We start from the raw sequence: 13,112 nt of genomic DNA, 5'->3' as shown, positions 1-13,112 counted from the left end.
TTTCAATGTTTGGATTTATGTATGTCGAATTTTGTAAATGACAATGACGGAAATTGAAAATTTCAATGTTTGGATAGCTCATGTAAATTATAAATGACATAAATTAAATATTTCGAAAGAACAAAAAAACTGATAACCGACATAGAAGGTATTCCTCGAAGTATAAAATAACATATCGTTTGATGAACTAAATAACTCAACTTAAACAAACAAAGCATATTAGCAAACCAAATCACTCCCCACGAGCAATAAACATCAGCAACATACTCTTTTTTTTCTCAACTGGGAGTGCCTTCAGCATCTAAAATTGTTTGTCATTTTCTATCAGCCAAGCACATGCTTTGAGTTGTTCATTTTCACTAAAACCTGGTACTGCTTGTACTTCAGCATATACCTCTGCTGGATCAAAATTCTTAGTATCAGCACGGATAAACTCTTCAAATGATAAAGCCATTCTAGCAATCGAATCAGCAATAACATCTTTGACAACACCTCTTTTCTTTGTAGGAAGAGTATCAGAAGAATTTGATGCACGATTTCTTCTCTTTTGACCATTTGTTGAGGTTGGTGAAATATCATCAATAACATGAATATCTTCTAAATCTTGTGTATCACCATCCATATCAACATGATCAACTTCATTAGTAGGAGTCATAACCTCAGTTGCATCTACACCTATTTCAGCGCCTTCTCCAGTGGCTCTATCTTTGCCACACAAATCTACTAAATCATCCCAATTTTCTATAACTTTAAATCGAAAACCTCTAGCATCGTCATGAGACTACCAAACAAATAATCAAAGTCAAATAATAATCTTATAAGTACTCTTTAACAACATAAAGAAAAAAAAAACACATGATTTAAATAAAAATAAAAAAACTTCTAATATATTTACCTTCACATATTCTTCCCAAACATGATCTTCATGTACACTTATCATCTTTTTTGTTGAATCCCAACTAAATCAACTTTGATTTGATATATCACTCACTACTCCATAGAACTTTTTCCATGACTTAACACGATTTCTAATATTATCGGCACTTATTTGGAGATTAAATTGTGCATCTAATATATTTGCAGCAGTATTGTAAGCAACTGTCTTCCATCCACCATCTCATTTGTAACCTAAGTTGCAATCCTCGCGAAGTATATCAGCTAATTCACGTTCCATAGCTATATTCCACCGAAAATAGTTTTTGTCTTCTTCTTCAGGTTCAACTCCTTGTTTGTCTTTCCTTTTCCGTGACTTTCCTTTGCAAGCCTCTTTTCCTCCAAATTCATTCATGACTTTAGCCCCTGCTTGTTCACTTTTGCACATTTAAAATACAATTAGAAAGGAAATTAGGTGGAGAATCCCAACTTTGGACATTAGTAAGCATGACAACATGTAATAGAATAGTCAAGTACTCATAGAAACAAATAACTTAAGAAGTAATGATCATTCTGATTAACTTTTTCTACCACACAAAAAAAAAATCATGAAATATATGAAACAAGAGAAGCAAAGGTCCAAGCGTGAACAATAAATCAAGAATTAATGATACCTCATTACACTTGATAATTATGGAACATCTCTACTGCCAATGTGGCTTGAAAGTTTGTCCATTGATCAGTAACTTGAACACTTGCAATCCTATCATGAGCATTAGTTCCCTCCAATGTTGAATGATTTGATATGTCATGATCCACAGAAGCTAAAAATTCTAAATCTTGAACTTCAAAAACAGGATCATTAGCTTGCTTAGTTCGAATGAAGTTATGCAATACAAAGCATACATTTATGATTCTAACTTGCGTTTGATGTTGAAAAATGAAGGTGTACATAATATGCTCCATCGTTTCTTCAATAGCCCAAATCCTCTTTCAACTACATTCCTTGCAATTGAATGACGTAGATTAAATAACTCTTTGTAATTTTCAGGTTGATTGTTCCCACTCCATTCACTCAAGTGATATCTAGTTCCTCTATACGGTGCTAAAAACCTCAGTCCATTAGTATAACCCGCATCCACAAGATAGTACTTATCTATAATAAGAAATTTTAAAAAGCAAATTAGATATAAAGAGCTTGTATTGGCTTTTTATGTTTATTTTTGTTGTTGTAAGTTTTGGCACATTGAAAAATATGAATTCCCGCACTATGAAAATTATGAAATGACGCCTATTTTGGTGGAAATTAAACTCGGGAATTTGATGCCTCAATTTTCATGATTTTTTTCACGTGTCATTTAATAAATTCTGCGCTTAAGTTGCCAAACAAGGAAATTGTTAATTTCTCCTCTTAAATTCCCGACTTTTAGCTAAATTCTGAGTTATTTTCCCTCATCCAAACGGAGGGTCATAGAAATATAAATACTCTCAGTTTCCCCACGAAATTGTGAGGTAGGTCTATTAAGACCTATTTCGTCAAGAAGTGTCTTGGTTACACCAAATAAATCAATCGAACTCCTAATAGAACTAAAATGAGAGCCCCAATGAGTAGTTCCGGGTCGTTGCAAACAACAAATTTGATTAACCTCTCTACCTGTTTCAAGTTTTCCGGCATCTAACAACTCTTGAATTTCAACTTTTCTAGTAAATTTCAACTTAGAATGACGCTTGGTGGAAGCACTAACAAAATTCACAATCTTATTCAACATTGAAAAGAATCTCCAAATGACTCCCATAGCAGCAGCATTTAAAGCTAGTTGGAGGGAGCAAAATAATGTTTATAATATGCATATGGACAATGATTAAGAAACAATGCTTGTAAGCCACTCCATTGACTACGCATATTGCTAGCCCCATCATATCCTGCCAATGCATATTTTTAACAAAAACAGTGTGTTTACCAAACACTTTACAAATCTCGGTTTTAAGAGTTGATGAATTAGTGTCATGAACACTTACAATATCAAAAAATCGTTCTCGAATAAATCCATCATGACCAACAAATCTTAGAATAATAGCCAATTGTTCCTTTTTAGATTTATCAAGTGCTTCATCAACGAGAATACAAAATTTTTCATCCTCCCCAACTTCTTCACGAATCTTCTTCCTCACTTTGTTAGCAAAAATATTTAGGATCTCCTTTTGTATCATTGGTGCAATATACATAGCATTTCTAGAAGCATTCTCTAAGACGACTTTTTCAATATCTACATTCATTCTTGAAAAAACTTTTATCAACTCAATCAAATTACCACGATTTGACGAGTCATAAGATTAATCATTTCTTATAAAAATCATCCCTTGATTTACTAGGTACCTAATAGCCTCTATTGTGGTTATAAGTCTCAACCGATTTTGTCTCACATCTTGTGGTGATTGCACCACTTTGTCAATATGTTGAGCAGGGTTCCTTATATCTATCTACTTTTGCATAGCCATATGATGTGAGGAATTTACATTGCCCACATGAGCAAGGAAATCACATTTTTTCCCACCAACTCGCTTCCAATAATTAAACCCATCTACCGTGAATGCCTTGTGTGAGTGATCAATATAAAAAAGAAAGCATGGAAAACAAAACTATTTATGTTCATTAACATAATACTCAAGCCAAGGGAATTATTTGAACCAAAATTGCTGATATCGACGATTTTGATTCCCATCTAAGTGGCATGGATATTTTCCTAATGTAGGTTGACATGGTCCTAAGAAAATATATGATCTTCGAACATTATCACGTTCATTAGTTGGATATGTGCATATTTGGCGACGTAATCCTGGATCACGTTCAAGAGAATTAGTATCCACTTCTTGATCACAATGGACTCTTTCAAACTCGACTCTTACAATTTGAGGCTTAGAAGGAGATTGCTCCCCAAAAATTGGAGGAGATGACGAGGGAATGCTACTTGATTATGATCCATCATTCTTTCTGGTAAAAAAATACAAAATATTTTTTGTTCTCTTAGGATTTCGATGATGATCTGACATTATATAGTATAACCTATGAATAATGTATAGATACATGTGATCTTATCAAAAATCAATATCTAGTATTATTAAGCTAAAACAAACAGAGTTCCAATTTATTAAATGCCAAAAATGGAATAAAATCCCAAACACATACAATATAAGGTTAAAAATCCCCAAATTTAAAATCGTTCTTACTCCTAATTTCAAAAAAAATATCCAAAATGTTAACAAAATCTCTAGTTATGGGTTAAAACAATTACCTCAACAAACAAAAAAGAGAAGGTTTTGGCTTCATAACTTGCTGTGACGCGGTCTCTTGCTGCAACTCACTCGCACAGTTGCACCCGTCAATTTGCTTTTCTCGGGGAAGGAAGCTTTGCTCTGTCTATCTGTTTCTCTTTGTCACAAAGTTTGACTAAGGCTTGATGCGTGGGCTTTGCTTTCAACTTTGGGATGGGCTATCTCCATTTAGTTTTTTTTTTCTCTTAAGAATACTACATGGTATTACATATATAAAAAAAATATTAGTATGGGCTATAGCCCAGACAACCCACTATGTAGATCCGTGCCTGCTTTTAATTTCTATCTTCCCAACGTCTCCAAGCAAATTAGCAGCTGTGGATTTTGTTTCAAAATCAACGACCATAAAAAACAATTATGAGTTTCTTCAGTGTTGTTTGTAAAATAGCTATATTATTGGATGAATTTATATATTCTCCAAATTTAAACTTGGGTGATGTTATTTAAACCCAAAAATTTGCTCTTTTGACCTCACACTAATTTTAAACATGAATAACCTATTTTACCCTTCTACATAATTACTGTTAAGGACAAGAAAAAATGACTAATATCGTAATTGTTATTAGAAGGTCTAATTCTTGAGGTCAAGGCAAGAGAAGACCTCGAGTAATACTTTCTTATAAGAGGAATGGTAAATATGAGCCTTTCAAGTCTAGTGAGACAAATGGTGTAAGGTCAGATGCAAATGGTGATACGAAAAGTGTTCGAGGGACACTGGTACGAAGAAATGTGGATGCCCATTTTTGTTAAGGGGTGTTAATATTAGTGATGGGGATGATTGGAAGTTGGAGGTGGTTTGCAGAGTACATAACCATGTTGTTTCGGAGTATCTTCATGGTCATTCATTTGTTGGGTGACTTTCTAAAGAGGAGAATGCCTTGTTGGTGAACATGTCTAAGAGTTTAGTAAAACCCAGAGATATTTTGGTCTCCCTTATGCAATGAATGTTTCAGCTATGAAGACAATTTACAATGCTAGGATCCGAAATATAACCAAAGAATTTGCTAGGAGAACACATATACAACAGTTGCTTGCTAAGTTGTCCAATCACAATTATATTGAGTGGCATAGGACATCTGGTGATACTGTAACTGGCTTGTTTTGGACACACCCTGTTAATTTTGAGCTTTTGCCACCATTTCTACATGTACTTATCATAGATTGCACCTATAAGACTAATAGGTATATTTTCCCACTATTGCAAATTGTTGCGGTGACATCTACTAATATGACATTCTCTGTTGCCTATGTGCATATGGATGTCGAGAAGGAAGACAATTACACATAGGCTTTGATTAGATTGAGGTTGTTGTTGGATGATAATTGTCTTCATAGTGTTATTATCACCGATCGAGAGTTATCACTCATGAATTCTATTACGTCAATATTTCCGAGTTCACGACATTTATTATGTATAAAGTATATAAACAAAGGAGTGTTGGCAAACTACAAGAAGTTATTTGGGACCCTCAAACAGTGGAAGCAATTTAATGAGGATTGGAATACTTTGGTTGGCTCAGAAATGGAGGAGGAATATTGGTATTGTTTGCGACAGATTGAGTCTAAGTTTAGTGAATTTTAAAAGTGTCTCGAATACATACATGACAATTGGTTAAATCTATTTAAGGATAGGTTTGTGGCGCGATAGATAGACACTTGTATGCATCTTGGATCGACGACCTCAAATACGTAAGTATTTTAGTCCATTTTTTATTGTTAATTTTATAATTTATTTTGCTTCAGGAGACTATATTATTGTTATCAATGGAGCGGGAAGTGCACATGCAAAGTTGAAGCGAAAACTTCGCTTGAGTCAACTTAGCTTTGAGAGATCGTGGGTAACTATTCACTCCTTGTTAGAGCTGGAGCACAAAGAGATTAAGGCATGTTTTGAAAAGAGTCGATGTTTTATTCAACATAGGCATCCGGAGTTGAGAAAGTTAGTATGTTTTGTTTCTATAAAGGCTTTGAGTGTAATTGTACATGTGTGTGAGTCAAAAAGGAAAATTCAGTTTACTTATTGCATGTACATATATGGCCTACATATTTAATATTGTAATTTATTTTAAAAAGGTTAGAGACAAACGAGATGGATGCTTTATCATGTGATTGTGCTATTCATTAAACCCACCAATTACCGTGTGCACATGAAATTGCAGAGTATGGAGATCGTGGTGTACCGATCACACTTGATGCCATGCACTCACATTGGAGGAAATTAGATCTCATCAATGTAGGAAAGAGTACTGAGGGCACAACTTCACCAAAAAAGTCAAAATTGTTAGAATTATGCCCTGAAAGCCAATTATTAGATGAAATTTTTCATAGAAACTTCGTTTAAACCAATTATTTAGGTTAACATAAAGGGGAAAATATGTCAACATAGGTAATGGTTCATGCAGGACCATTGACCTATTTGAAAATTATATGGATTTATGAGATAAGGAAAGTGATCTAAAGAGGTTAGATGTAAAGGGACCTTTCCCTGTAACTTAACACAAAAATGTTCGCGGTCGTAGGATCATTCAACTGGGCATTGACGAACCGCAAAAACCAGTACGTACTCTATCTGCTCAACGAGAAGGGTGACTAGTCTCGATTTATTTGTGTGTGGACACTGAGACAAGTGCTTAGGTGCTTGCTAGGGAGTGAGTTCGTAGAATGCGATCAAACTAAGGAATCTTGTATGGAAGTTCTACTTGCATCTCAAACAAGATTTCTTTGGTTGCAATAATGCAAGGTTAATCCTTAGACATGAGGCACCATGGTTGCCTTATGGATGAATAGTCGGTCTTTGATTGTATCATAAGGTTGAGCTCATCCTTAGGCTAGATTCAAGGTAATGTCGGGATCGTCAACAAGTTCATAGATGGCAAGTGAATGTATGACAAGGGATCTCAATTTCCAGTAAGAGGAAGAGAATGTTCTAAGATATGATTCAAGAATCATCGGTTAAAAATCATCGGTCGGAGTTGAAGCGCAACTGAGAAAAAGTGTAAGATCCCACATCAACCAACGGAGAGGGGGTGATGTGCCTTATATGTGCATACCCGCATCCATCTAGCACGATGCCTTTTGGGAGCTCACTGGCTTCGGAGTCGTAGGAACTCCGAAGTTAAGCGAGTTGGGGGCTAGAGCAATCCCAGGATGGGTGACCCATTGAGAAGTTGCTCGTGAGCTCCCAGAAACAAAACCGTGAGGGCAGAGAGGGGGGGCCAAAGCGGACAATATCGTGCTACGACGGAGCCGATCCCGGGATGTGATAATTTGGTATCAGAGCCACTTTGCCGTGTGGTGCGAGTGTGCCGACGAGGACGTCGGGCCCTTAAGGGGGGTGGATTGTAAGATCCCACATCAACCAACGGAGAGGGGGTGATGTGCCTTATATGTGCACACCCGCATCCATCTAGCACGAGGTCTTTTGGGAGCTCACTGGCTTCGGAGTCATAGGAACTCCGAAGTTAAGCGAGTTGGGGGCTAGAGCAATCCCAGGATGGGTGACCCACTGGAAAGTTACTCGTGAGCTCCCAGAAACAAAACCATGAGGGCAGAGAGGGGGGGGCCAAAGCGGATAATATCGTGCTACGGCGGAGCCGATCCCGGGATGTGACAAAAAGTATTCCAATTGAGCTCATATTGAATCATATAGCCAATAGAGATCACGTTAAGGATTTGACATGAATTTTGTATCATTTTAACGAGATCAAGAAGATTGTGAAATAGAGAAGGATCGAATTGCATTGTAATTCCAACTAAATGGGTTCTCCTAATATATTCTATATTAGCTGGGGTAATTGTGATATGTTGCTAGACGTCAGCCACAGTTTGTGAAAGCCCTGAGCATATTCCGTAATTGGGTCCTCACAAAGGGAGAATTAAAAAGATGAGTTTTTGATTCACAATCGATGAAAGAAAGCGTTATTGATCACCCACGGCCTCGCTAATTAGAATCCAATGAATCGCACACCCATAAGCTTACAATTTGGATAATAATGGAAGATGACAAGATCAACGGTTAAATCAATTAATTAATTAAGAGAAAAATTGATTAATTACGTTGAAATACAATGGTCCTAAGAATAGTTTGAGAAACTAAAGGCCTATGGGATTTTAGCAAGGGGTCTTAAGAAGAGTCAAGTGGGACAAATGGGACCAAGAGACCCAAGAGAAGGCACACCCCTCTTCTGTCGTCCAAATGGAGAGAGAAGGAGAACCTTAGGGTTCTCCCATATGTTATATATATTCACCACTGAGCTCATTTTTCTCTCTAGGGATTTAAGTCTTACAAAGGTGAGGATGAAGTTAGAGAAAGCATCAAATCTCTCTTTCTAAGGCAAGCTAAAATTGTTCCCAAGAGAAGTATTGCTAGCACCATATACTTCTTTTGTGTATCATCTTCATTTCAAAGAGAAGGCTTGGTGTGGAGACTTTGGAGGTCCCTACTTCGTGACTTGGAGGAGAAGTAAAAAGTGGATCCTACCACCACCACTTGGTGGAATACTTGGGTTGGACTCAAGTTGCGCTCCAAGGATGAGTTTCTATCTACCTTCCTCTCTTTAATTTCAAGTATGGTGGTTTGCAATGCACATAAACTCTTTGAACCTTAAGATCCTTTGAAAGGTTTTGTTTTTAAGCTCCATGATTTGGTTTAAATTCTTCCGTTGCCTATCAAATGAATTTTTGATAATCTAGATGTGTAACTGAACCCTGTTTTTGAGAAGAAAAAAAACACAATATATCCTTCAAGTGGTATCAAGAGCCAAAGGTTCAAAGGTTTATGTGCCTTATGACTTTTGGAAAAGAATATGGGTTTGATTTTGAAAATGGTTTACTTTATGTGCTGATTTGATGCCTATGATTACTTGAATCTTTTTTAACCATATGTTGTAAGAGTTATAAGGATGGTAGAGGCATAAAATGAAAAATGCAAAGTTAGAACACCACATAGGAGCTCACGGCATATGAGGGGGTTTTGGGTTTTTGTGTTGTGTTTCATCTTCCCATGAAAGTATGTTATTTGCCATAGTTGTTTTAGTTGATTCCATGAAAAACCCATGAATTTTCATGTATAAAAATGTAATTTTTGGTAATGACATATTGGTCTTTGTTATGAACAATGAAGAACATTATAAAATAATGATACTAGGAATGTATATGTGGATTTCTGTTAGTCAAATAAAAAAATGGTGACATTTTTTTTGAAAGATTCCACCAACCATGTGACATTGTCCCCATCCCACCAAAATATTTCACATACAAACAAAACATGGTGACATCACACCCCACCAACTTTAGTGATGTCATCTTCCTATAATCTTCTTTTGGACATGACATAGAGAGCGTCACCTAGTTACTCCAAGGCCTCAACGTACCAATAAGCAATTGGTCATGGTACCATGATCAAGTTGCAACACTTCAAAGAACAACCTTGCAAGATGAGACACGACCAAAGCCAGCCCATATATGAGACAATAGATATGCCAAAAGTAGAGTAGATCGACATAAGTCCACCAAAAGCTTAAGAACACCGAAGATTTGACGTGGTCTAGGGGGAATACCCCCCGGATCTAAAGCTCTATCTCTCTTCTCTCTCTCTCTCTCTCTCTCTCTCTCTCTCTCTCTCTCTCTCTCTCTCTCTCTCTTTTCGAAGTTAGAGTTTGAAGTTTTTCTGCACATATTTTCTTTTAAAAAAAAAGATATTTTATTAGTTTTCCAATTAAAAAAAAACAAGAAAATGTCAATGGGGTCTTAACTTAGTTGTAGAGTTGTTGGCATGTAGGCTAGTAGTGTGTGGTTCGATGTCTCCCATGGCACATATGTGTGTGCGAGAATACCACTCCCCCTTCCTAACTGTGGCCAAAAAAAAAAATCAAGAAATTATTTGATATGAGAGATAGTAAGATTAAGATCATGTCGTTTATTTTGAAAAACCAAATTATTACGTTGTTGCCGCCAATTGAAAAAAAAAAATTTAAGTCAAGTAAACTTAGGCAATTTTAAATTCCAAATTTTAGCTAAAACAATATCAAACGAGTTGAAAATTGCCAGATGAGGTAGGACTCCAAACAAATTCATCCTCTTTATTCCAATGTCTTGCAATAATAACATCAGAAACAAATTCATCTAAATTTGAGATATTGAAAGATCAATAATTTTAGGGCTTGTTTGATAATCATTTCAATTTTAGTTTTTAGTTTTTATTTTTTGTGCTAGAGTATAGAGGAAAATAAGAGTGAGAATGAGAGTGAGTAAGAGATTGAGAGAGAGGATGAGAGGGGAGAATAGGAGGGAGTAGTAACAAAAGTGAAAACAATTTCAAATAGATTTTAGTTTTTAGTTTTAGTTTTCACTTTTGTTAGTCCTCCCTTCCATCCTCCCCTCTCATCTTGCCTCTCAATCCCATCTTCACCCTCATTCTCACTTCTATTCTCCCTCTTTTTCCCTTATACTCTAGCACAAAAAATGAAAACTAAGAACTAAACTTGAAATGGTTATCAAATGGGCCCTTAGTTAATAGAAAAGAAAACCTCAATAATTAAAAGTCCAAATTTGATGTTAAAATGATTCCGACAATCCAATATAAATCATGCACTAACATATTTCGAATTTTAAGTATACTACGCCAGATGAGATAATCAATTGGTATAGGTTGTATCTTAGAAAAGAAGGCTTATTTGCCCCCCAAAAGTATGATCAAATTATACATTTCCCCCGGAAGTCGAAGTAGCCCACCTTGCCCTTTTGACCAAGGTTTGGTGAATCAGTTCCCCCCTACCGTCATCTCCTTACTTAACTCTGTTAGTTTGATGACGTGACAGAGTTATTGTAGTCTTTTTACTACAAGTGATGATGTGTCATGTGCAAGGCCCACTTTTTTTTGCTCAAGTAGAATAAAATATTAATATAGAGAAGAGAGAGAAGTGTTAGGGAAGGGGGAGGTAAGAAAGAAATGGAAGGGGGAAAAGAATGAAAGAGAGGGAGAGAAGGCTGTGGGCCATTTTTTAATTTTTAATTTTTTTAATTCTCACATAAAAGTTAACTAAGGTTAGTAATGGGACATGTGTCACCTTTTAAGGGTGGAAATGGTTGTGGTGAGCATACACCTTTGGTTAATGTGGTGAACAAAAATGCTCATTAATATTAGAAAACTTCCTTAGTCCTAACCCTCCCAGTTGTTTAGGTTTACGAAGTCTTCTCCAAGAGGCTAGAGGAATTTTAATATTAGTTCCCCAAAAGAAAAAAAAAATCTAGAGCTTTCTTCTTAATAGCAGAAATAAGATTTTTGGAACAAGAGAAACAAGACATTATCTCCAAAGGTATAGGCAAACAAAGTAGGCAAAATTGTACTATACAAATTGATGTGGCATATTTGTCTATTCACTTGCCTCTTGAAAAGAAATGTTCACTTTAAAAGATTAGGCAATGCAAATGTACCATCAATATTATATTATGTGGAGCCTATTAAAATAATTGGCATAAAGAAATGACTAACACAAAAAAAACAAAAAACAAAAGTAAGCAATTTATAATAAAAAATATTATATGGGGCCTAATATACCTCTTTCATTTAAAGTAGGCAACAATGCCTTATTGGGGAGAGTAGGTATCATTTGCCTACTCCTTCGCATACTCTAATGAATGAGAGAAATTATATAATACTATGAAAGTATGGCCACGTGGTACATTTTGTACACATTTTATAATATGTGTGGACGCCATAGTTTATTTTCTCCCCTTTTAGGGAATAACATCAATAAATATCCACTTATATTATAACACGTGTACAAGATGTATCACATGGCTATACTTTTGGCTCCTTAAAATTAAGGAGTAACTCCTCCTCAAAGCAAATGGAATTTTGACACTTGTCAAATTTCAAACAAAGAAAGTTAAAAAAATTTCAGAAAAAGAAAAAGTTAAATGAATTGACAAGTGTCAAAATCTTATTTGTTATGAGGAGGAGTTCCTCCTCAATTTTAAGGAGCCACACTTTTTCCTTCTATAATTTCTCCATGGAGGAGGAAAAAGCTGACGTGGCACATCAAACATCATTTACTTACTCTTTTTCCTATACTCTTGGAGATGCTCTTTAAGTATTGCATACTAAGAATAGGATCTTCTCTAGCTGTGGATTGATGCTCTAAAGCTTAATCTTATATCAAACTACACTATGAAAGAAAGATTATGTTTAACTAATTAAATAGAATAATATTAGGAAGAGAAGTTACCTCCCTTCCACCTACTTTCATTTTTCTGAAGGAAAAAAAGGAATATGTGTTATAAAATAACGGGATTATGCGAGAAGATTGAGTTGCACGTAAAGTAGATGAGACACAGCATTTAACGAGGTTCGGCTATGCCTACGTTCTTGGAGAGCAGCAGCAGTAACTTTTCCACTATATAAAATAATAGGGCTACAACTTTAGTGTTTACAATATGTGTGGCTCACTGAATTTTCTCTCTTGGAGAATTTCTCTCTGCTCTCTGTTTCTCTCCACTCACTCATCCTCTTTCTTCCTTCTCATCCTCTTCTCTAAGCTCTCTCTCTTCCTTTTCTGATGGTGGTATCTAAATGCAAGGGTAGAATAATGCCTTATTTATAGGCTGAGGAAATGATGCCCGTGAGTGTGCATGTGATAAGCCTCCAAACAACTTTGCTTAATTTCTTTGTGGGTCCCATAAATGTGGGCTCCACATGTTTATTCTTTACAACAATATGTCATTTTTCACTATTTAAGAACAAAGAGACTGCTTTCTTTCCATAGAAAAATAGGTAAATTGGAGTAAAGAGCAGCAGTCTCTCTAGAAATGGTCCTCAAATTTAGCTTGGCTCTTAAATTATTCAATTCATGGCCAATGCTACCACCACCATCATCATCACCACAAACACCCTCATCATCATCGCT

General features: G+C 35.8%; 1 protein-coding gene across 1 annotated transcript; it reads right to left on the bottom strand.

Moving 5' to 3' along the window:
• Positions 254–4,263, bottom strand: LOC109950773. Its single transcript, XM_020570865.1, has 3 exons — positions 4,167–4,263; positions 896–1,310; positions 254–781 (listed from the first exon to the last, which is right to left on the bottom strand). The coding sequence occupies exons 2-3, from the start codon at positions 938–940 to the stop codon at positions 302–304; spliced, it is 525 nt and encodes a 174-aa protein (XP_020426454.1). The 5' UTR covers positions 941–1,310; positions 4,167–4,263; the 3' UTR covers positions 254–301.

This window comes from Prunus persica, chromosome G8, assembly GCF_000346465.2.
Source record: "Prunus persica cultivar Lovell chromosome G8, Prunus_persica_NCBIv2, whole genome shotgun sequence".
Lineage (NCBI taxonomy): Eukaryota > Viridiplantae > Streptophyta > Magnoliopsida > Rosales > Rosaceae > Prunus > Prunus persica.
This window is presented reverse-complemented; position numbering and strand designations above follow the sequence as displayed.